The following is a 20,756-nucleotide window of genomic DNA, read 5'->3' on the forward strand; positions in this document are numbered from 1 at the left end:
TCAGCTTACTCTTCCGTTTTTAGCTAAAATATTTCTCCTTAGACTGTTATAAGCTCACCCTGCCCTTATCTATCACTTATCACACCTGACAGTTTATTGAACCTGATCAGCTGAGCACAATGCCTGTCTTATTTAGAGGCATATTTCTAAAACCTTGCACAATGCCTACCACATATTAGGCACTCAACGCGTGTTGGCTGAATGAAGTAATTAGTAAGTTATACTACATTCTAACGGAACTTTCAAAAGCAAACATCCAGAGACATCTCATAAAGGGAACATTTTATTTGGAGAGATCTTGAGCATTACTTTATCTTCATTTTCCGTTAAGGCAGTAACAGTCTTCCTGGAGGCAGGTGGGGGAGAATCATCTGAGGCTACATTAAGTTCAGTCTAAGATGAAGCCAACCACTTTGTATTCAGATACAGAAGAAATACAAATTATGGGCTAGGAGAGGCCACAGACTGGCTTCTCGAATGTGCTGTGGAGAAAAAGAGCCAGGGCGAGGCATCTCAATTGCTTTGAAAAATGGCTAAGTTCCATTAATGCCGTCCCTGAAGAGGACACCTCGTTGATGAGCCCTGTTTCTGTGACGGAGGGAGTCTAGTGTTGGTTCACAAGGCTCTGTTGCTTCGTATCATCTATTACAGCTGCTCAAATTCATGCTCCTCTGGTTTTGTTTCAGAATTCTTTAAATGTCATATGTATATGACTCTGTGTGGGGGGGGTGTCAGGGGGTGTGGTGGGGGCGCTGTTCATTGGCACATGTGGCCCCCTGACCTTGGGGGTGGCAAAAAGCTTCTACACTACCAAAAAAGTAAACATTGATAATATGGCCTTGCAGCAATCAGATGTACTAAGATCTAAGAGCAAATGAAAGCCGAGCCGAATTGCTTCCAGTCACCAGTTACATAGCCATACCACAAGGAGATCTAACATGCAGGGCTAAATTTAGCGTGGAGAGGCAGGACCTGGAAGGATAGAGGCTTTGTTGTGGCTCCACACTGCCCCCTAGTGGTATGATACTCAATTACACCCTCCTTGGATGTAACCTGCCTAGTTAAAAAAGAATCTCTCTGGAGGCACAGTATTCAAGATGTTAGACCTGGTCTGAGCCCAAATCGTAGAGTTAAAAAACAGAAGCTTCCTATTGGCTGATAAAACCAAAACTTATGACATTTGGGACACAAGTTCTGAGTAGAGGCTCTGAGGATGTCTTACTTCTGCAAGTCACCACTGACTCTTGGGACCCCAACAGCCTGACTGATCTGTCAGATACTCAGGCATGAGGATGGGCAGCAGAGGTGGGCCACAGAGAAGGCATAGTTCTGACCGAGTGTAAAGCAAAGCCACGGGAGACAGACTGTAGAAGGGGGACAGAAGGAGAGGCTTGTAACAGATCAAATGCTGGCCTCCAGAAACAGGCTTTAGGACTGGTTGGATGATTCCCGCCTCCTGGCTCTCATCTTGAACAAAAAAGGCAGCCAAATTAAACTGGTTTGAAATATTGTTAAAATTAGTAACACTGCAGCTTCTATATTTGACTAATGGCAAAAGCAGGAAGGGTGCCTGGAAGATAAGTTTTTTTTTTTCTTTTTCCTCTAGATTTTCAAGAAGCAATAAATTCAACAATAAGAAAGATTTGTAAGAGGGTTTTGTTTGTTTGTTTGCAAAGAATGAAGCATTTTTGTTAAATACAGGAGAGGCTAACTGGCTTAATAAACATACACTTTTTGGAATCCTGTATAATGTCACCAAGTTGAAAACTTTGGAACGGCTTCAATCATCCCCATGCTTCCTGTAGGCATCCCACGCTGAGCAATCAGGAATGTGCGTGTCACCTCCCCACTGGGATTTACACCCTCTTCATTCCTTTCCCCATGAGGCAAGCAAACACTGTCATGACCATTTTGGGGTTCACTTCGACCAGGTCTTCTGGAAGGGCGTACACTCTGGCACCAATTTTTCGGGCCATAGAAATGGCATACCTAAAAGGGAGAAAAGAGGAAGAATGAGGAGAGCCTGAGCAACAAAGTGTGAATGGGGATCCCTCAGGATCATAGTTATTGCCGTTCCACATACCACATACCATGTACCACACACCACATACCCCATCGTAGATACTCTGCAGAACTCATTCTTGCAATAGCTGGAGTCAGTCATGGCATCCTCCCACTTTTGTGGGCAAATCTTGGCCCAACAAAGCTCCTGACTCTATCAGACTTGCTGTCTAGACTCATGATAATTACCAAATTTATTATTTGTCTGTAGAGACCCCCTTAGCTCTTGCCACTTTTGATGCCTTCACCATGAGTGTTCTCTTGGGCTGTAGAACAGCAGAAAAAGTCATAGAACTGAATCAGAATGTGCGCGGGGAAAAGTTGGCAGACTCCATTTCCACCACAGGAACATTTTTACAAGGAAGAAAAGAGGTGAGATGCATCTGTCATACTTCGACCTCACACATCAGCTTTATTCTTTGTTCCATTCCAGTCCTTGCCCACATAGGCATGTATTTATTTATGTTACTATAATATTAGTATAGCCAGAGTTTTATACTACACATTTTCCACATAAGATTATTATGGCTCCATTGGAACATTTTGCTCGCTTTTTAATTATATGAAGATAATTTTTATGAGTTGTAATCTATTTTCAAATGAGCCCACACTACTACCTGGCAATTCTTTTATTCACTTTCATTTATTATCTAGTAACCTCTTACAATGACTACTCGAGAGATCCTCCATTCTACCCAAAGCCCCATTACTCCCTCTGCTCTGTAAACTAACTTTATTCTTCCTCTGTCGATCATAGTAAATGAAAAGCATCAGGCAGGCATAGTCCCCATTCTTTCTCCTTGCCCATTTCTCAATCACTTCTTCTATGTTAATTATTAATGAACTAAAAATGTACTTTTCTATTATAAAATATAGGAGGGAAGTTGCTGAAAAATTAGAAAAAAGAGCTTCAAAAAATCATGCAAACCTTGCCACCAAAACATAACCATTTTTAGCATCTTGTATAATCCCTTTTACCCATTTTTCTAAGGAATTTTGCATCATGCCCATAGAGACTAGTGCTTGGGAGGCTGGGCTCTGATGTCAGACTTTGAACCTCAGCTGAACCACTTAGCAATATTAAGACCTTGGGCTCTGTAAACTAATTTAAGGAACTTTAAGTTCTTTAAACCTAATCACATTCCCCTTGAACAACTAGGCCCATTTTTGTTCTGTTTTGTTTTGTTTTAAATTTCTGGGTCTTCATTACGTATTCTTCCCTCTACCTGGAGTATTCTTTCTGCCTCCTTCACCTGTCTACCTCTACCCTCCTCCTACTTGTCCCTTCAATTCATCTCACCTTAGATGTTATTTGCTTTGTAGAGCTTTGTTTCCCTTCCTGTCTCTTCCATAGCACCCTGTATCCCCCCTCTATCCCATCCATCTGTTGTAGTTACCATTTATAATTCCAGCATACAAGGAACACAGGCCCCCGACTTTCCCAAATTAGGAATAGAAAGAAGAATACTGTTGAGTTTATATATATACAGGGCTGCTGGGCACTATTCAACTTGTTAATTCTGGAACTTTCTGATGGATTGAATTGCATCTCCCCCCAAAAAAGATATATGGAAGCCCTATCCCCCAGTAACTCTGATTATGACCTTCTTTGGAAAGAAAGTTGTTTCATAGTTAAGATGAGGCCATGCTGGAGTAGGGTGAGGCCCTAATCCAATATGACTGGTGCCCATAAAAGAAGAGAAGAGACCCAGACACACACACAGAAGGAAGACAGCCATGTAAAGTCACAGGCACATAGGGGAGGTCATGTGAAGATGGAGGCAGAGACTGGAGTGATGCATCTATAAGCCAAGGACTCTGGCCGTCACCAGAACCTAGGAGAGAGGAAAGGGACAGATTCTCCCTCACAACCTCAGAAGGAACCAACCCTGCCAACGTCTCAGTCTTGTGCTTATAGCCTCCACAACTATGAGAGAATACATTTCTGTTGTTTTAAGCTGCCCTGTTTGTGGTACTTGGTTAGGACAACTCTAGCAAATAATACAACCTGCTCCGAGAAAGGCACCACTCCAGCATATCGGTCAGCAAACTTTCCATAAAAAAACAGGTAGTAAATATTTTAGGCTTTGTGGGCTTTGTCACAACTACTCAATGCTGCCCTTCTAGCAGGGAAGCAGCTAGAGAAAATATATAAATGAACAGGCATGGCTATCCCAGTAAAACTTTATAAAAGCAGACAACCATCCAAATTTGGCTCACAGACTGTAGTATGCTGATCGTCACTCTATATGGTAAGGCTGTCCTCAAGCAGCTGCTCCCAAGCTCATACAGACTGGTCTTGAACCCAAGGCCTGCCCAGTCACATCCATGGGTAATCACAAATGGGGTGTTTATATTTGGGCCTGGCATGGACTTTATTTAGGAAGTCTCTGATAGATTACAATTAGGAAATGGGTTTTATGAAACTATAGGCTTGCTTATCAACTGGAAGAATATTCTTGTTCTCTGTCTTGCTCCCATTCTAACACGAGGAGTCTTAAACTGCTATTGTACAATATCTAAAGTAATGATGATGGGACACATTAAGTAATGAGAAGAAAAAGCAAATAGTGCAATAAACTATTTGCACAAAGACACAAGCAACAGACTTTACAGCTATCCAGTTGCCAGTTGGGTCCTCCTCTCCCTGGCCTCCGGTTTATTTACGTACTTTGCATTGTTGAGTTTCTCGTCATCATTCAGGTTTTCTGTCTTCAGAAGGTCATAGTTGATGGAACCTGGTTGAATGGCATCAATGAGATCCAGAACAGGCAGACTTGTGCTAATCTTTGGGTCCTGCAGAGAGAGAAAGAGTTAGTTTCATCAGTATGTCCCCCAGTTACTTCTGTTCAGCTCAAAGGAAGTAGGCGGTTCTCCCCTCTTAAACATGAAAGATATATAGCCTGGTCTGGGAAATGCCACAGCGTTCCACGTGGGGTTTCAAGTCAGCTGTAGTTTCTGTAGGCAGGGGTGTCACCAAGTTCCTAGGGGCTCTGTAAGTGGAGGAAACCCATTGTCTGCCAACAGGCAGGGAGTGGTTCTCACGGAGTGAATGGAAGGAAGTTTGTAGGACATCCCGGAGCTGACTGGCAGGGATCGTGATGAGGACCCAGCTGGGCAGGAGCTTCATGAAGCACATGCTCCTTTCTTGGAGACCTCAGGGAAAGAATAGCGTCTGTAGGTCCAAGGAGGTGGTTACGGCAGTGTGATTAATATGCAATGACACTAACTAGTACCGGTCAGTGCCTCATGGTTTGCCCAGAACTTCTCGTAGGTTACCTCATGTGTCACCACCAGCCTCAGGTCTAGGCATCTCCTCTTAACGGACAGTGTGTAAAGGGAGTTTCTGAGGTTCGGTGACTTACTGGTAAGTGGTTGGGCTGGCATTTGAACCTAGGAAGTCCGACTTAAGAGCGTGAGCTCTTTCTTTGGCATTGAAAACATTTTCATGTTCACGCCTAGAGCTGCGAGTGCTCCCGTCTGCTGTCCCCTCTCCTGGGCACCTGAGCGCATGCATGGAGAGGCGACTGCGTGTGACCCTCTGAGCACAGTCAAATCCAAACACTGCACAACTTGAGGGTTCAAATCAGAATGCATTCTTAGCAAGAACAAGCTACAGGACCCCTGCGAGATGCTAGGTCTCTAGCATCGGTCCTCTGGAGGAGAGGAATGATATTTTAAAAAATATAATGGGTCCGGGCGCCTGGGTGGCTCAGATGGTTGAGCGTCTGCCTTCGGCTCAGGTCATGATCCCAGGGTCCTGGGATCGAGTCCTGCATCGGGCTCCCCGCTCCGCAGGAAGCCTGCTTCTCCCTCTGCCTCTCTCTCTCTCTCTCTGTCTCTCATGAATAAATAAATAAATAAAATCTTAAAAAATATATATATAATGGGTCCATTTTTATTTACTCCTCGGTAATGTGAGGACTATTACAAAATTAAAATCACTATGTAACCGTAATCTAATTTCCAACATTAGCCTGAGCTTCTATCTCCACAGAATCTTTTGAAGAGCCACGAGGGAAGCAAAATGGAGGGATCTGAGTTTGGCCTCCTCCCCTGCTTTCTGCCCACAGTCTTGTCAAAGCGCTGACAGGCAGAGCTCACTAGCATAGATTGGGGGGCGGGGGGGACCAGGACTAGTTCCAAAATGGTTAATCAAGAGTGAACTGTGTTGGTTTTTTTTTTTTTTTTTTTTAAGGGTTTCACTTAAAAGGAATGTGGGGCTAATTGGACATTTTCCTTTTGTGTTTTATTTATTTTATTTTTTTTACTTAATCAATTCTGTAATGACTTTATGAGAAGACAGGAGAAAATTAGCCCAGAGCGACACAAGAAGTAAAAGAGCTGTCAAACATTCTCAAGAGGGAGTCCCCACGAGAACAGCCTGGAAGCCACAGGGCGCCCTAATGGGCGGCAGTGGCCGCTGTTGTATGGAGAGATTGCACCCCCGGGCTACCTACCCGAGCGCTGCAGGTAAGGCTTCAGTGACCCTGGCTACACGCTGCTCTGTAACCTGCCCTCGCAGGTAAAGGCGCTTTCTGCTCACTGATGGACCATCTCCTGCAATTACTAGCTGTAACCTCAATCACTTGAGCTCGTTTCCTTACCTATAAAATGAGGTAGCCAGTAAAGCTGCCTTCACGATGTTGGTGAGCTGACACGAGGCATTACAAACAAGGAGCCCCTGGTGCTCAGGGCACAGTCCCTATTGAGAGTGCTCCCAGATTTGGCATGTTGTCTGCTTTTATAAATAAAGTTTTATTGGAACACAGCCATGCCCATTCATTTATATACTTTCTATAGCTGCTTCCTTGCTGCAAGGGCAGAGTCCAGACAAAGTCTGCCCTTCCAAATCTTTTTTTTTTTTTTTTGGAAGAACTTGCTCACGCCTCTCACCAGCCTCTCTGCTCCTACCTCTGCTCAGCTCTTCAGACTGAAGGGTAAGCTAGAGGAGAGACAAAGGCGGTCATTATTTGTGATGAGCTCACAGGGAGTGGACGCTCCTGGCAGAGCACAACTCAGAAATACTGTCTGCTCTTTTTGGTGGGTGAAATTTTAATTTTTTTTTTCTTGACTTTGAAGCAGAAGACTGAATCATGACAAACTGCCTCACCAATCATGTTAATACAAACTCTGAAGGGATCCCTCCCCCTAATTCCTGACCTTTAAAACAAAACAAAAAAACCATAGTTAAGATGGCACAGACATGATGACATGAATCAAGTGCGCAAGTCCCTAGAGGAAGGATCCAGCTAATGTATGAAACATGAGTTAAGAAATTTAATAAAGTGTAATGCAGTTTTTAATAAAAATGGGATTTGGATACAAGTACACAACTGCTTTTCCCCAAAAAACACCACGTGGGAGATCTTTTAGCATTTTATATTCCACCATCATTAAGATCATAATCTGAATCATGAAGCTGTGTGCATTTAAAAAATATTATCGTATTTTATGTTACTTTGGAAGAAAAATGCCTAAAATAATGGGTTTAAAATGATGAGTTTTTAAAATTAGTTATTACAGGAGAAAGTGACAAGAAATTTGTCAATGAAATGGCCCGTGAACACCAAAACAGTAATGGGTCATTCAAGCAAAATCAAAATTGGAGGGGGAGCCTCAGACACCTCACACTCAAGGTCACTTTAAAACAGAGTGAAAACAATAAAGATAAGCATAGAGCTCAGGTGGCCGTGAGCAGTAGACTAAGACTTTTTACCTTGAAACTAGAGATGGATGAATTTTTTGCTGCTTCCTTCAATGTTTCATTCACCCAGTTGACAATAATGTCATCATTGACTTTCTGCCCGCCTCCAATTTCTTCAAGAATATTCAACGTGTACCTGAACAAAATCAAGAATGATTTCTGGAAAAAAGTTGCTAAGGAATTCGGTAAACACAGAAAAAGTAGCCAGGGTACAAATGTTCCTTTCTTTCTAGGTATGCCTCAGAAGACAGCCTGGACACCATTACATTTGCAAGGAAAAAATAAAATAAAAACAACATTATTTCCTTTTAGAATATAATTTAAAATGTAGCTTTGTGGTTATTATCGTGAGATGCAGAGCAAATGCCTCCTTCTAAGCACTGTCATTGCTCTGAGTAGGAAGGGAAAGCAGAAGAGAGGGAAAGCAAAGCAAAGATTCAAACCCGTGACACTTTTCTTAAAGGAACCACAAAAATGGAGGGACAAGTCAATGTTAGAAAAACCCAAGGGGCCAACATAATAAAGGAAAAAGAGAAAAGAGTTCCCTTCTTATACCATAAAAGTAGAAATATCAGGAATACACAGACCAGAGTTAATCTTTAGTCTGAGCCTAAGAATCACCTTAGATGCATACTGTTATGAGAATTGGGTTTTTTGGGGAAAAGATTAAAAAGATGCTTCAAGGGGGGCCTGGGTGACTCAGTAGTCGGGCATCTGCCTGCGGCTCAGGTCATGATCCCAGGGTCCTGGGATCGAGACCCGCATCGGGCTCCCTGCTGTGGGGGGAGCCTGCTTCTCCCTCTCCCACTCCCCCTGCTTGTGTTCCCTCTCTCGCTGTGTCTCTATCAAATAAATAAAATCTTAAAAAAAAAGAAGATGCTTCAAGCTCTAGTAAATCAAAGAGCAGAGTGGTAGGTGCAATAACTAGTATAACTTTCTCCCAGGGAAAGCAAGGAGAAAGTCAAGGTGAGAAATACTTAGTTTGGGCCCAGAGATGGGACCAAAGCCTAAGGAATTAATGGGTATGAATGGGATAAGGCTCAGGTAGATTTTCAAAATAATCCTATCCTGGAAAAAGGCCCCAGTTTTGATCAGTTCTTGAGATAATGTTTTATGGCATCACTGGCTTCTTGTTTCCTGATAGGAAGCATGGGTATTGAGTTATGAGCCTTTACCGTTAACAGTGAAGCATTTCCGCCTGGTGAACGTGGTAAGAAAAGGCAGGTGAGTGCACACTTCATCGGTCATGTCTATGTACTGCCTCATGGGACAAATGGAGTCTGATCTGCTAGAGGCTCCACTCGTCTCGGGGTGAATTCTTACTTCCCTTTGTCAGGATGTCCATACTGCTTTGTTGACAGTGTAGGGGCCAAGGGCATGAAGATTATTTTGACTTAAAAGCAATCAAAACCCAGCAGATTCAGGAAAAGCTCTTTACCTCCCTCCAGACCTGCCGAAAAGAATTTAGATAGAGGACCTACTCCAGGAAGAGAGCTATCAACATAGATAATTGCATTATACCATGAATGACGTATGGTAGACAGGGGGGAACCTAGCAAGGCCTGTTTGATCAAAGTTCTCTATGTCCCATGTTTCTGAGTGGCCCCACCAAACATCCGTTTACCAAACATTTACTCTCTTCATCTTCCTGTGAATTACATTCCTTTCCTTTGAAGTCCCAGACCCCTACCCCTTCTCCTTAGTCCAGAATGATGTACAACTTCATTTCGCCTGACCATCTTTGGAATTTCCACGTCTGTGTGGTTTCCTGTTCATACAAAATTAAATTTGCTTTTCTCCTATTAATCTGTCTCATGTCAGTTTGATTCCTATGCTGGCTAGAAGGACCCTGAAAGGCAGAGTAAATTCTTCCTCCCTGACAACACTCTCAAGTGGACAGAAGCTAGGGAAGAAACCGGTATACACAGGCTCACCTCAATACAAAAATCTATCTGTGCAAACACAAAAAGCCACCGAGGACCAGGGAAACTGAGAGACATACAGAAAAGCATGGAGGCAGCTGGCTGTATTAGGGGTCTGAGTACGGTCCCTCATGGTGGCACAGGGTTCTGGTGAGTACAAAATTGCCCTTTGCCCACCTCAAGGGAGGTGTGGCGGTTTAAATGGAATCGTATACCCACCTGTAAGTACAACGGTAAAAACAAAGGGAAGAAAGGACAGAATTAGGTTGGAGTCTCCACTCTGGACAGTCCACTAAAAGCACTAGCTATAGATTCAAAATGTAAAACAAAAATCAATGTGGCCCAGGTCTACCTAGGATTTTCCTTGTGAGATAATCACTCCATACCATCAAACATGTTTTGGGGCAACAGTGCTTTTATTAACTGGAACCTCCAGACAGGATCCCCAGTATCACTGGTGCTTGCACACTGCCCTGTGCTGAGAAACCATCGGTCACAGTGAAAGGGTGTCGCGAGCCTTAGCTTCAGCCAGTGCCTGATTCAACAGAAGAGGATGGATGAGGTGTGCATGCGCAGCGCTGGAGGGGCTGCGATTATTACTTGCTTGCCTTCTTGCCTTCCACTGCTTGTTTGATTTATTTAACATTTGACCCAGAGGGACCAACCATGGTGTTTTGTTTTGCAAGGACCTAACCCAAATTCATGGTCCACAGCCTGTTTGATCTGGGGTGAATTTCTCATTTGCCTGCCTCTTTGTTCATTTGCTGGAGTCTGACACCACCGTCTGCTGGCAGCTTCCTTCTTTCTAGCTTCTGTCTCCAAATTTATACATACACCGTTTGCCAGCTTTCTAACCTGAGAACGATTTCCAGGCTCCTGAAGGGGAGACGGAGGCTTAAGCACACATCTCTCATTTGTTCTTAGGGGGAAAAAATGACACACCATTTATTGTCCAGATAAATGGCCAAATTAGCACATCTGTGCAATCCAATGAAATAAATTCCAGCTAGAACTAGCTCTAAATTTAATAGATCTGTTAATGTGTGGCACAGAGAGGAAAAAGATCCCCTCTGGTGGCATTTACATAATTATCAGTCATTCCATCGCCTTCAACAGTAATGTATTTCTCTGTCCACTTTCTTATATGCACCATTCTTGAGTAAACACTCATGAGAAATGTGAATGATTAGCCAGGTAGGGACAGTAGGCTGCAGTCTAGACCTTATCGTATATAAACCAGCTATCAAGTACAACATCGGGCCACGTTTCTATAAGATTACAGAACAAAGATGATATTACAAGGTGATTTTTCAGGTATTATGAAATTCAAAATAGCTTAGAGTTGGCCTGAGAGGTTTTTTTATCATTAAAAGAGAAAATATCAAAGATTATCTCATATCCAAACCCAAAAGTCAACTTAACCATTGCAACTAGAAAGATCTGTTTTGTTTTTTAAAGCAATCAGTAGCCCAAGTCAGTCTATTAAGAATTAAAAACACACATGAAAGACAATAGAGGCTAGGTCACACGTTTCTGAAAATACACTGGTGCGGCAGCCCTTAGGGGCTTTCAGTAACATCCTAGAAGTATGCAGCAAGATAGAAGATGGGGCTCAAGTTCCTTTAGCTCTGGAGTTTTCTGTCCCAGAAAAGCCTTATGACATCTGCCTTTAAACTTCAAGGAGACCCCAGTTTAGAGATGAGTAGTAGAGCGCTATACTTGGTAAAGCAAGTGTGAATCAGGTAGCAAACTCCATCATGATCACTTCTGATTATACCACATCACCTGGAAACACTGACATACTTAGAGGACCATTATGAGTATCAGGACCTAGAGACAGTGGCTTGGGAATAAAGCTGAAGTGCCTAGAGACACTACACACCTTGTCTTTGCCATTCACTTGTGAGACATCATGTAATGTGACATGTGGTTTCTGGAACTTCCTTCCAGGTAGAAAATGAATTAAGTCACAGTGACATAGGCTCTAATAAAGGGATGTAAGATTTCTGCCTGGTCAAGGCCACCAGGATAGGGGGAAAGAGTGAAGCATTTAAAAGCAAACTATTTTACACTTAAAGATTTGCTATCTTAAATTCCTCCCAAGCTCATGCTTTTGCACCAAAAATCATTTACTTTTCTTGTTTTTTCTATTTATATATTATATTCTACCTTGTCAAAGGCTCTCACATTAATTCAACTCTAAAAGGTATCTAAAATAGTCTTGTGACGAACTAGCAGGAAATTCTGTTTCTGGCCATGGTGTGGTAACGGGGACCGGCCTTACCCTTCTGCCTTACTGGACAAAGTAAGCACAAAACAGTGGTCCCTGAAAGAAGGAAAGCAAACCTGGTGAGCCCTAAGACTGTGCAGAGAGAGAGAGAGAACCCGAGCAGAGCATAGCAGTCCCCCTGAGTTGAGAGGACAGGATTGAGAACTCAAGGAAACCAAGGTGCCTGAAATTTGTGGGGCAGAATACCAGAGAGGAGAGAGCTGCCTGGAGAGGAAAGAGTAATCTAGAAAGAAAGCTCCAGACATCTTCAGAGGGTTTGTCGTAAGTCTTTAGCTGAGTATTACTCAATGCATGTGTGTGAGCAAACTACCAGAGACTGGGACAAGAACTGTCAGAAACGAATGAGCAGAATGATTCTCAGAACAAACACAGCACTGGAAATAATTTGGTTCCCACCAGTCAGAGTAGAAACACCTCACGATACCTGGAGCATCAAGTTCAATACTTAGAGGAGATTATCTCAGTACTGAGAGACAAAATTAGCTCAAGACTATTTAAACTTTAAATAAGCCTCAAAAGGGTCAGACTGTGTTTAAGTAACTGCATCCCAGGACAAAATTCAAGACTATTTAAAGGAATACAGAAATACCAGCACACACAGCAAGGTGAAATTCACAATGCCTCACATACAATAAAAAATCAGTAGGCATGCAAAGAAACAGTAAAATATGACCCAAAATGAGGATAAAAATCAATTAATAGAATCAGACCCAGAAATAACAGCTACTATAATTATGTTCTATATGTTCAAGAAGGTGGAAGAAAGAGACATGGGGGACACTGAAAAGACCCCAAATTATTATACATGAAAACTGTAACGTCTGAGATAAAAAAAATATATACACCGGATGGGATTGATACAAGATTAGACATTACAGAAGAAGAGATTAGTGAATTTGAAGACCAAGCAATAGAAATTATCCCAAATGAAACAGAGAGGGGAAAAATGAATAGAGTATCAATGAACCTTGGGACAACTTCAAATGACCAAATAGGTATGTACCCAGAGTCCCCCCAGAACAAATTGGGGTGAGTTGTACAGGAAATATATTTCAGGAAATAAAGACCAAAAGTTTTCCATATTTGATGAACATTACAAACCCTCAGATTCAAGAAGTTCAACAAACCTCAAGCATGCGAAAGACCAAAGCCCATTATAATCCACTTGCTTAAAAACAGTGGTAAAGAGAAAATCTGAAAGCTAGAGAAAAAAGACATTATATACCAAGGAATCAAGATAAGAATGACAACAGAGGGCGCCTGGGTGGCTCAGTTGGTTAAGCGACTCCCTTTGGCTCAGGTCATGATCTGGAGTCCCAGGATCGAGTCCCGCATCGGGCTCCCTGCTCAGCAGGGAGTCTGCTTCTCTCTCTGACCCTCCCCCCCTCATGCGCTCTCTCTCTTTCTCTCTCTCAAATAGATAAATAAAATCTTAAAAAAAAAAAAAGAATGACAACAGATTTATCATCGGAAACAATGCAAGCCAGAAGGCAAAGAACACTATCTTTAAAGAACTGTAAGAAAAAAACTATCGATCTAGAACTCCACAGAGAAAATATCTTTCAAAAATGAAAAATGAAATAAAGACTTTTTAGACACCTAGAAGCTAGAATGCTTCCTCCCCAGCAGATCTACACTGTTAGAAATATTTCAGAGAGAAGGCAAATGATATCATGGAAATCTGTATCTACACCATGGAAAAGCACTGGAAATGGCAAATGGGTAAGTATAGTACATATAGCACATTTCCCTCATATTTGGAAAGCCTCTTTAGAAGATAATTGACTATTTACACAAATCTAAAAATAAAAGGTTGGAAAAAGACATGTATGCTAAAATTAATCAAGAGAAAGTTGGAGTGGCTACATTAACATTAGAAAAAGTAGATTTCAAAGAAAATATTACCAGGAATAAAGAGGGTCACACCATAATGAAAATGGGGTGATTCATTAAGAGGACAAAACCATCTAAAATGTTTAGGAATCTAATAAAAAAGCTTCAAACTACCTGAAAGAAAACTTAAACGACCTGAAAAGAAACAAAACAAAACAGAACAGGAAAATAACAAAACACTCCTTTGGTTTTAAGTTTAGCTTAAAATATCATTTTGCTGGTTCAAACCACATTCTTGAACATTTGCTAGTATGTTTCCAGGTCAATAATATACTCAATAAAAAGTCATTTCCCTGAGTTACGTTACCTTCTCATTAACTGCCAAATCAAGGCTAACGTTAGAGTGCGGTTTCCTTCATTGAGATCTTGTCCCCCGATGCCAACCAGGGAGAACTTAGCTTGATTCTTCCCCAACTCCACTGCATAGTTACAATTTTCAAGCTGTTAATGAGCAAGAAGGAAAACATTCTAATGTCATCATCTCTATGATGAGAAATACAAGATACTAAAAATAAAGACACAAAATGAAATAAATGTTGTCAGGCTGAATTATCTCTCAATGATCTCTCAAGTCTTGCCTGGTTCTGCAATGCTAGGGTTCTAAACTAGTCCAAGAATTTCCCATCTTTTTTTTTTTTTTAAATAGAACCCCTCACTTCCACCAAAACATAGTCATAGTGTAATCTAAGTGCAAAACCAAAATGAATTATTATGAACACTGTCATGGCTATATCACACTCCAGAAATAGAGGGCCATGCTCAGTTACCTGTTCATGGTATTCCTGAAACAGCTGAATGCATGGAGATTGTCATGGAAAATCTGGATTCTCCATCCTACATGCACATAATGGGCTGACATGTGGGACAGGGAGGTATTCCCGTGGCTACGCTTGGATCATTAAGAGCCAAAAAGACAAGGAATGGTGAGAAATATGTGTGCCAACCCCATCGCTGCTTTTACAAAACAGTATGTTCCCACTGTGTTGACATTAGACAAACTATTTGTACAAGTCAAACTGTCAGTACAAAGCTCTACATTCTTTAGGAAATTAGAATAAGGATCGTGCTGGTGGAAAAGCGACTCTGTGGCTCTGCTTGCACTAATTATCTTAATTAGAATTTTTACATCATAATGTTTAAAGATATCCAACATGGAATTATAAATAAGTAATCAACTGAAATAATGGACTCACTTTAATGAAACCATTCAGGCTTCTGATTGCTGTGCTGTAATTTAATCCCTGGATAAACATTACTTATCTAAGTTTGGCCTCCTAATAAAGTATTCACAGGGTGCCCTTGCAGGCTTATGACTTCACCTGCCTGTTGGAACATCTGAAGAGTCATTGTTTACCTTCTTCATGTTGCCCCCCAGTTTGGGGTATGGTGGTTTGTTTACTCTGTTCCAATCAACAGGGACTTTAATCTTTTCATAGAGCTGGAAGATGACCAGGGCATCTGATAAGTCACTGGACAAAAACAAACACAAAAGAATTCTCAGATAGCCACCATTTATTAAGGGCCTACGGTGGGCAGGCACTTCCTTATGTATCAGCACAAGGAACGTTTGCCACAACCCGACAGAAATTGGTATTCGTAGCTTCATCTTTAGAGCTGAAGAAACTCTGACTTAGAGAAATTGAAGAAACTTACTCGAGGTCTCTCCCAGCTGTGGCTATCTATGCCCCTGGACCTGGAGCATGCTGCCTCCAGGAAAAGAAATATGACTCCAACAAATGGCACAGGAGACACGTCACCATAAACTTAGTATTTTTTTGTTTTGCCTGCTTAGGAGCAGATCACAGGCTTACAACGTGTAGTAAATCTGTCCTTTTGCTGGGTTATGATTTTGTACTGAAGTGAGTTTCTCAGCTAAAGAGCCAACACCTGCAGCTCAATTTGGCACTAGCCCCTTTCTCATCAAGGTGCACACATTTGTGAAGAGAACTGCACACTACAGAGATATTTGAAATCACGGGGATCTTCCAAGGTCTCGGTGTCTCCCATTAAAGATGAGTCCCGGGGCACCTGGGTGGCTCAGTCGTTAAGCATCTGCCTTCAGCTCAGGTCATGATCCCAGGATCCTGGGATTGAGCCCCGCATCGGGCTCCCTGCTCAATGGAAAGCCTGCTTCTCCCTCTCCCACTCCCCCTGCTTGTGTTCCCTCTCTTGCTGTCTCTCTCTGTCAAATAAATAAATAAAATCTTAAAAAAAAAAAAAAAAAAGATGAGTCCCCACATTCTCTTACCTGTACAAGTGATTGACTCGAGGGTTAACGCCCAAGGAATTCATCCAGTTCCTAAATGTCCGCTCTTCCCTTGTCTCACCTAAATTAATGAAGACCTGTTATCTTTCGGGCCCCTAGAAAATATGCCTTTTTTATGACCAAAGTTTAACTAAAGAGGCTATAATAAAAATTGAATCTAAAATGAAAAAACCTCTTTCAATAAACCTTAATGGATTTGGATGAGGACCGTTATTCTGTGTTCGTTTTTTCTTTCCTAGTCCAACTCAGCGAGTGTTTCTATAGCATGTTAGTAGGGCACAAGTTCCTGTGTGGAGAAGCAGTTCACAGTCGGCCCCCAAAAGCTTACATTCTTTCAGGAGAAACAAGACTTTTAGTCAACAAAGCGAGATCATGCAAGCCCCAGGGCCAACACATGAGGTGAACATATTTGCTCCTTGAGTTGAAATAGGAGAGAGAACAGTTTGGAATGGAGTGGAGTTTGAGCTTCACCTTATAGGGCTAGTAAAACCCGGACCGGAAGGAGGAAAGAGGAGAGGATTTGAGGCATCAGGAAGTAGTGGGAAGAGAAGACAGCATACATAGGAGCATGAAGGGAGTGACAGACGAGGTCTGTATTAAAACCATCAGGAAGTCATTTTTCAGAATCTGTGTGATTCGCGGAGAGAAGGCTGCTTGGTGGCTGCAACCAGAATTGGGGCTCTCTGAACGCCAACCACCAGATTTGGGTTGATATATTAGACAATGCCAGTCATCATAGGCTCTTTTTGTTATTACAACAATAAGTTCTTGAGCAAGGCAGAGATATAATGAAGGCGGAAGTGTGATGTGCCTGGCAGCAGGGTGCAAAATTACTGAAGGGCAATATGCATTTAAAGATTTTATTTATTTATTTATTTGACAGAGAGAGAGAGATAGTGAGAGCAGGAACACAAGCAGGGGAGTGGGAGAGGGAGAAGCAGGCTTCCTGTGGAGCAGGGAGCCTGATGTGGGGCTCGATCCCAGGACCCTGGGATCATGACCTGAGCCAAAGGCAGACGCTTAACGACTGAGCCACCCAGGCGCCCCTGCATTTAAATTAAATACGCAGAGGGGGATGGTGTGTCCACCCGCACATGGGCACATTCAAATGCTTGATAAATGGAGGAACAGGCCCCTAAGACCTATTGAAATGGTTGGTGTATGATTTAGTAAGAGTCCAGAAAGCAGTAAGGAAAAATAACAATCTAAAAGCCCTTCTGCAGGAAGAATTGTTAGTATTTACTAATTCAGTAGATTTAGGGGTGAAGAAGAGGAAAATATCAAAGTGGGACCCAGGGTTTTGGAGATTGAAGAAAAAAAAAGTGGTATGATTAATGAAAATGGAGAGTTTCTACAGGAGATGGGTGGGAGGCGGGGAGGGCAGAAGTGCGCCACAGGGAGGAGAAATGATCATTTCCGTTTTGTATATGCTGAATTTCAAGTGATAGCAAAGGAACCAAATGGGGATGTTCCAGAGGCGGCTGGAAGTAGGTGATTAGAGGGCTTGATTTATATACTTGGTAGTCAACAAAATGCCTGGACCCCTGACCACAATTTATCAAATGATACAAATGCAGCACTGTTGCAATACGGATTGAATTTTGCACTTCCAGCTCGGGTAAAGCATTGCAGGGAAAAAAAAAAAAATCAATCAATACTTTAAATCTGGATTTCCTTTCTTTGGCAATATTCATTTAGTATTAATTTTGTCTTTTTTTTTTTTTTTTTTTGCCTCAACATTGAGACTAATTCATGATGGAAAAAAAGAACCTGACGATAGCTACACGCTTTTCATCCAATCTTAGGGCGCTAACCCCCAAAATACAACTGTCAGGGGTTCTGCCTCAAAACTTTACTCTGCCCCACCGCACCTCCCAAATCCAAATCCAAGAAACAAAACAGAAACAAACACCTCACTAAGCACCTCTCAGCATTAAGTTAAAATATTTTTAGATGATGAGCGGCTGCAATCTCTTGTGCGAGGAATTAACACTCAGGCCATTAAGTACATAAATTAGGTTTTTGGAACTCGGGATTTATTTCACCTGATAATTAAATGCATTGTCTTCCCTAAAACATTTAATTCTGATAATGGATGAAGCTTATGTATAATGGATGTGATATAATGGTATTTGATTATTCCTGCTTGGCTGTAATTGACTTGATTAATATATTTATTCTCTTTGTTATATACCAGAGAATTGATGACCTGTTTGCAAATCTTCCCCAGCACTTAAGGGGTTTATATCTGCTTAGCAGGTAATTTCGAACTGCCCTTGAATTAGAGTGGTGAAGCTTTTCCGAACCTCTAAGCAACAGGCTTCCAGTTACCTTCAAGAGCCCCCCAGTCGATGTCCTGGTTCTCTGGTTTGTGCAGGGCAGGGTATCTGTTAAAGAGGTTGGCAATGAAAGCCAAGTTCAACTTGGGGTTCCCTCGGACAACATCGGTGGCCGTGACAAACTGCCGGCACCCCAGCCTCTCTGCCTGCTGCAACATGCATTCCGCCCTCTGGATGTCATCCTTCTCCTGTAAGGAAGAAGGGCACGTCAAGGTTGGGTCAAGGCTGTCCACGCAGAAAGGAGGCAGGGGTAACATGAACAAGACATGGGCATCTTACTGACCCCCTCGGTGTTTAACCTCAGATCGACACTTAATCACAGCATACGATTACTTGTATTTGCCTGAACCGAAATCAGCAAGTAAGAGGTATCTCAGAAATTGAGAAATTGAGTCTCTCGTCTCTGTACAGAACCATGTCAGATGAATGCCTGGTTGTCCTGTTCTTCAAGAGATTCGGTAGATTCTATAAGCTTATCATTTAAGTTGATCTTAATTATTTTCAATGATGAAGCTTCCTTTTTATTATTTCCTTATACAGACTCTGTGAGAATTCGTCTACCAAAAGTGTGTGTTTATTGTCATAAATAATACTCTATTGTCCGTTCATCGAAGACATTTACACCTGTCAGTAAGAACTTCTGATTCATATAGCCACCTTTCCCACACGGAGCTGGTGTGCGTGCGACTCAAACACAATAAATGTGATCAGTTAGTCGAGCTACATATTGTCATTCATGAATCTACAGCAGCAATTTGGCTTTTGCAAACTTCAGATTGAGGGCTTGATATGTTAAAAGTCTATTCAAATAGTTCTAGACAATCTCCAGTCATTTGTAAGTAGACTCTTATGAGAACATAAAGTTTTGTTGAAATGTGGTCCACCATTCTTAAAACTCTTAAAGAGTTTATGAAACCACCAATTTTCAGAAAACAGAATTTTAAATTGTTTATTAACATAATGCTTTACTAGATGACACTGCACATTACACATTTCATGAACTTGTCATTCGGGAATGAGTTGACTTTAATATTAATTCATTGGATTTAATTCTAATGATAACAAAGGAGGCCCAAGAATGAATGAGGCAACCTCTCGAGGTGAGTATTAAAGTGGTGGCAAAACCAGTTTTAACATTCAGATCCATGCTGTGCTGTTTTTAAGAACCCTCAAACCAGACACTTCTAAGAACTCACACAATTCCACCCAGTCCTTTTCTCTGATTACCTCCCCAGTGATGTAGTGAGGTAGGAGTGTGGCTGCGTGAATGTTGGAGCCGTCCTGGGTTTAAATTCTTTCTATGTCAGGTACTGGCTCCGTGGCCTCTCTGACCTTCAGCTTTCTCAACCAGCAAATAGTTATTAACACTTAGCTTAGTGGTATTTGCGAGGGTCAGAGGCCATGTATGCAATGTGCCTAACATGGTACCTGGCACCTAGTACCAGCAGGTGGCGGTGTTGTCTCCTTATTACTACCAGAGGAAAAGGACCCCAGCCTTGGATCAAATAACTTCCAGTAATCTGTCATATTAATTAATCCATCTGAGACTCAGTTTTTTCATTGATAAAGTGAAAATTTATTTATTTGCATAAATATCCCACCGATTGGGCGCCCGGGTGGCTCAGTTGGTTAAGCGACTGCCTCCGGCTCAGGTCATGATCCTGGAGTCCCGGCATCGAGTCCCGCATAGGGCTCCCTCTTCTCCCTCTGACCCTCCCCCCTCTCATGTGCTCTCTCTCTCTCATTCTCTCTGTCTCAAATAAATAAAATCTTTAAAAAAAACCCAAACAAACACATACCAATCTTATGAGAGTCTTCTTGAAAAAAGGAGTTAAAAGAACTCGTAGAGGGCGCCTGGGTAGCTCAGTTGGTTATGCGACTGCCTTCGGCTCAGGTCATGATCCTGGAGTCCCGGGATCGAGTCCCGCATCGGGCTCCCTGCTCGGCGGGGAGTCTGCTTCTCCCTCTGACCCTCCCCCCTCTCATGCTCTCATTCTCTCTCTCAAATAAATAAATAAAATCTTAAAAAAAAAATATCCCACCGATTTCCAGAAATAATACTCAGGCACCTAAAAATAAACATAATAATACTTCTTGGTCCTTGAGTCTCTTAAATGATGAGACACACAGACGTGCCGAGCATGGTGTGTGGCATTTGAGTGGTATTAGCTTCTTTCCTTCCTTCCTGTCTATTTTCAGATGCAATTTCCCACAATTATCATCCGAAGCCATTAACGGTCGTTAATAGTTTTAACAGGGCTCTAAGCAGACACATGCA

At 42.0% G+C, this 20,756-nt stretch overlaps 1 protein-coding gene across 4 annotated transcripts in view; it reads right to left on the reverse strand.

Moving 5' to 3' along the window:
- Positions 1 to 270: 270 nt before the first annotated feature.
- LCP1 (lymphocyte cytosolic protein 1) overlaps positions 271 to 20,756 on the reverse strand; it is an 83,995-nt gene continuing 63,509 nt past the window's right edge. For all 4 annotated transcript variants that reach the window (XM_045869460.3, XM_064586095.1, XM_045869461.3 and 1 more), the window contains 7 exons: positions 18,471 to 18,666; positions 16,122 to 16,200; positions 15,228 to 15,342; positions 14,181 to 14,314; positions 7,781 to 7,904; positions 4,733 to 4,857; positions 271 to 1,989 (listed from right to left, as the gene is read on the reverse strand). In XM_045869460.3, the coding sequence (XP_045725416.2) occupies positions 1,857 to 1,989; positions 4,733 to 4,857; positions 7,781 to 7,904; positions 14,181 to 14,314; positions 15,228 to 15,342; positions 16,122 to 16,200; positions 18,471 to 18,666 (906 nt within the window). In that variant the 3' untranslated portion in view covers positions 271 to 1,856. The remainder of the gene's footprint in view (positions 1,990 to 4,732; positions 4,858 to 7,780; positions 7,905 to 14,180; positions 14,315 to 15,227; positions 15,343 to 16,121; positions 16,201 to 18,470; positions 18,667 to 20,756) is intronic.

The sequence above is a fragment of the Mirounga angustirostris genome, unplaced genomic scaffold, assembly GCF_029215605.1.
Source record: "Mirounga angustirostris isolate CCGP_5_RB_7025 unplaced genomic scaffold, mMirAng1.0.hap1 SCAF_3, whole genome shotgun sequence".
Taxonomy (NCBI): Eukaryota; Metazoa; Chordata; class Mammalia; order Carnivora; family Phocidae; genus Mirounga; species Mirounga angustirostris.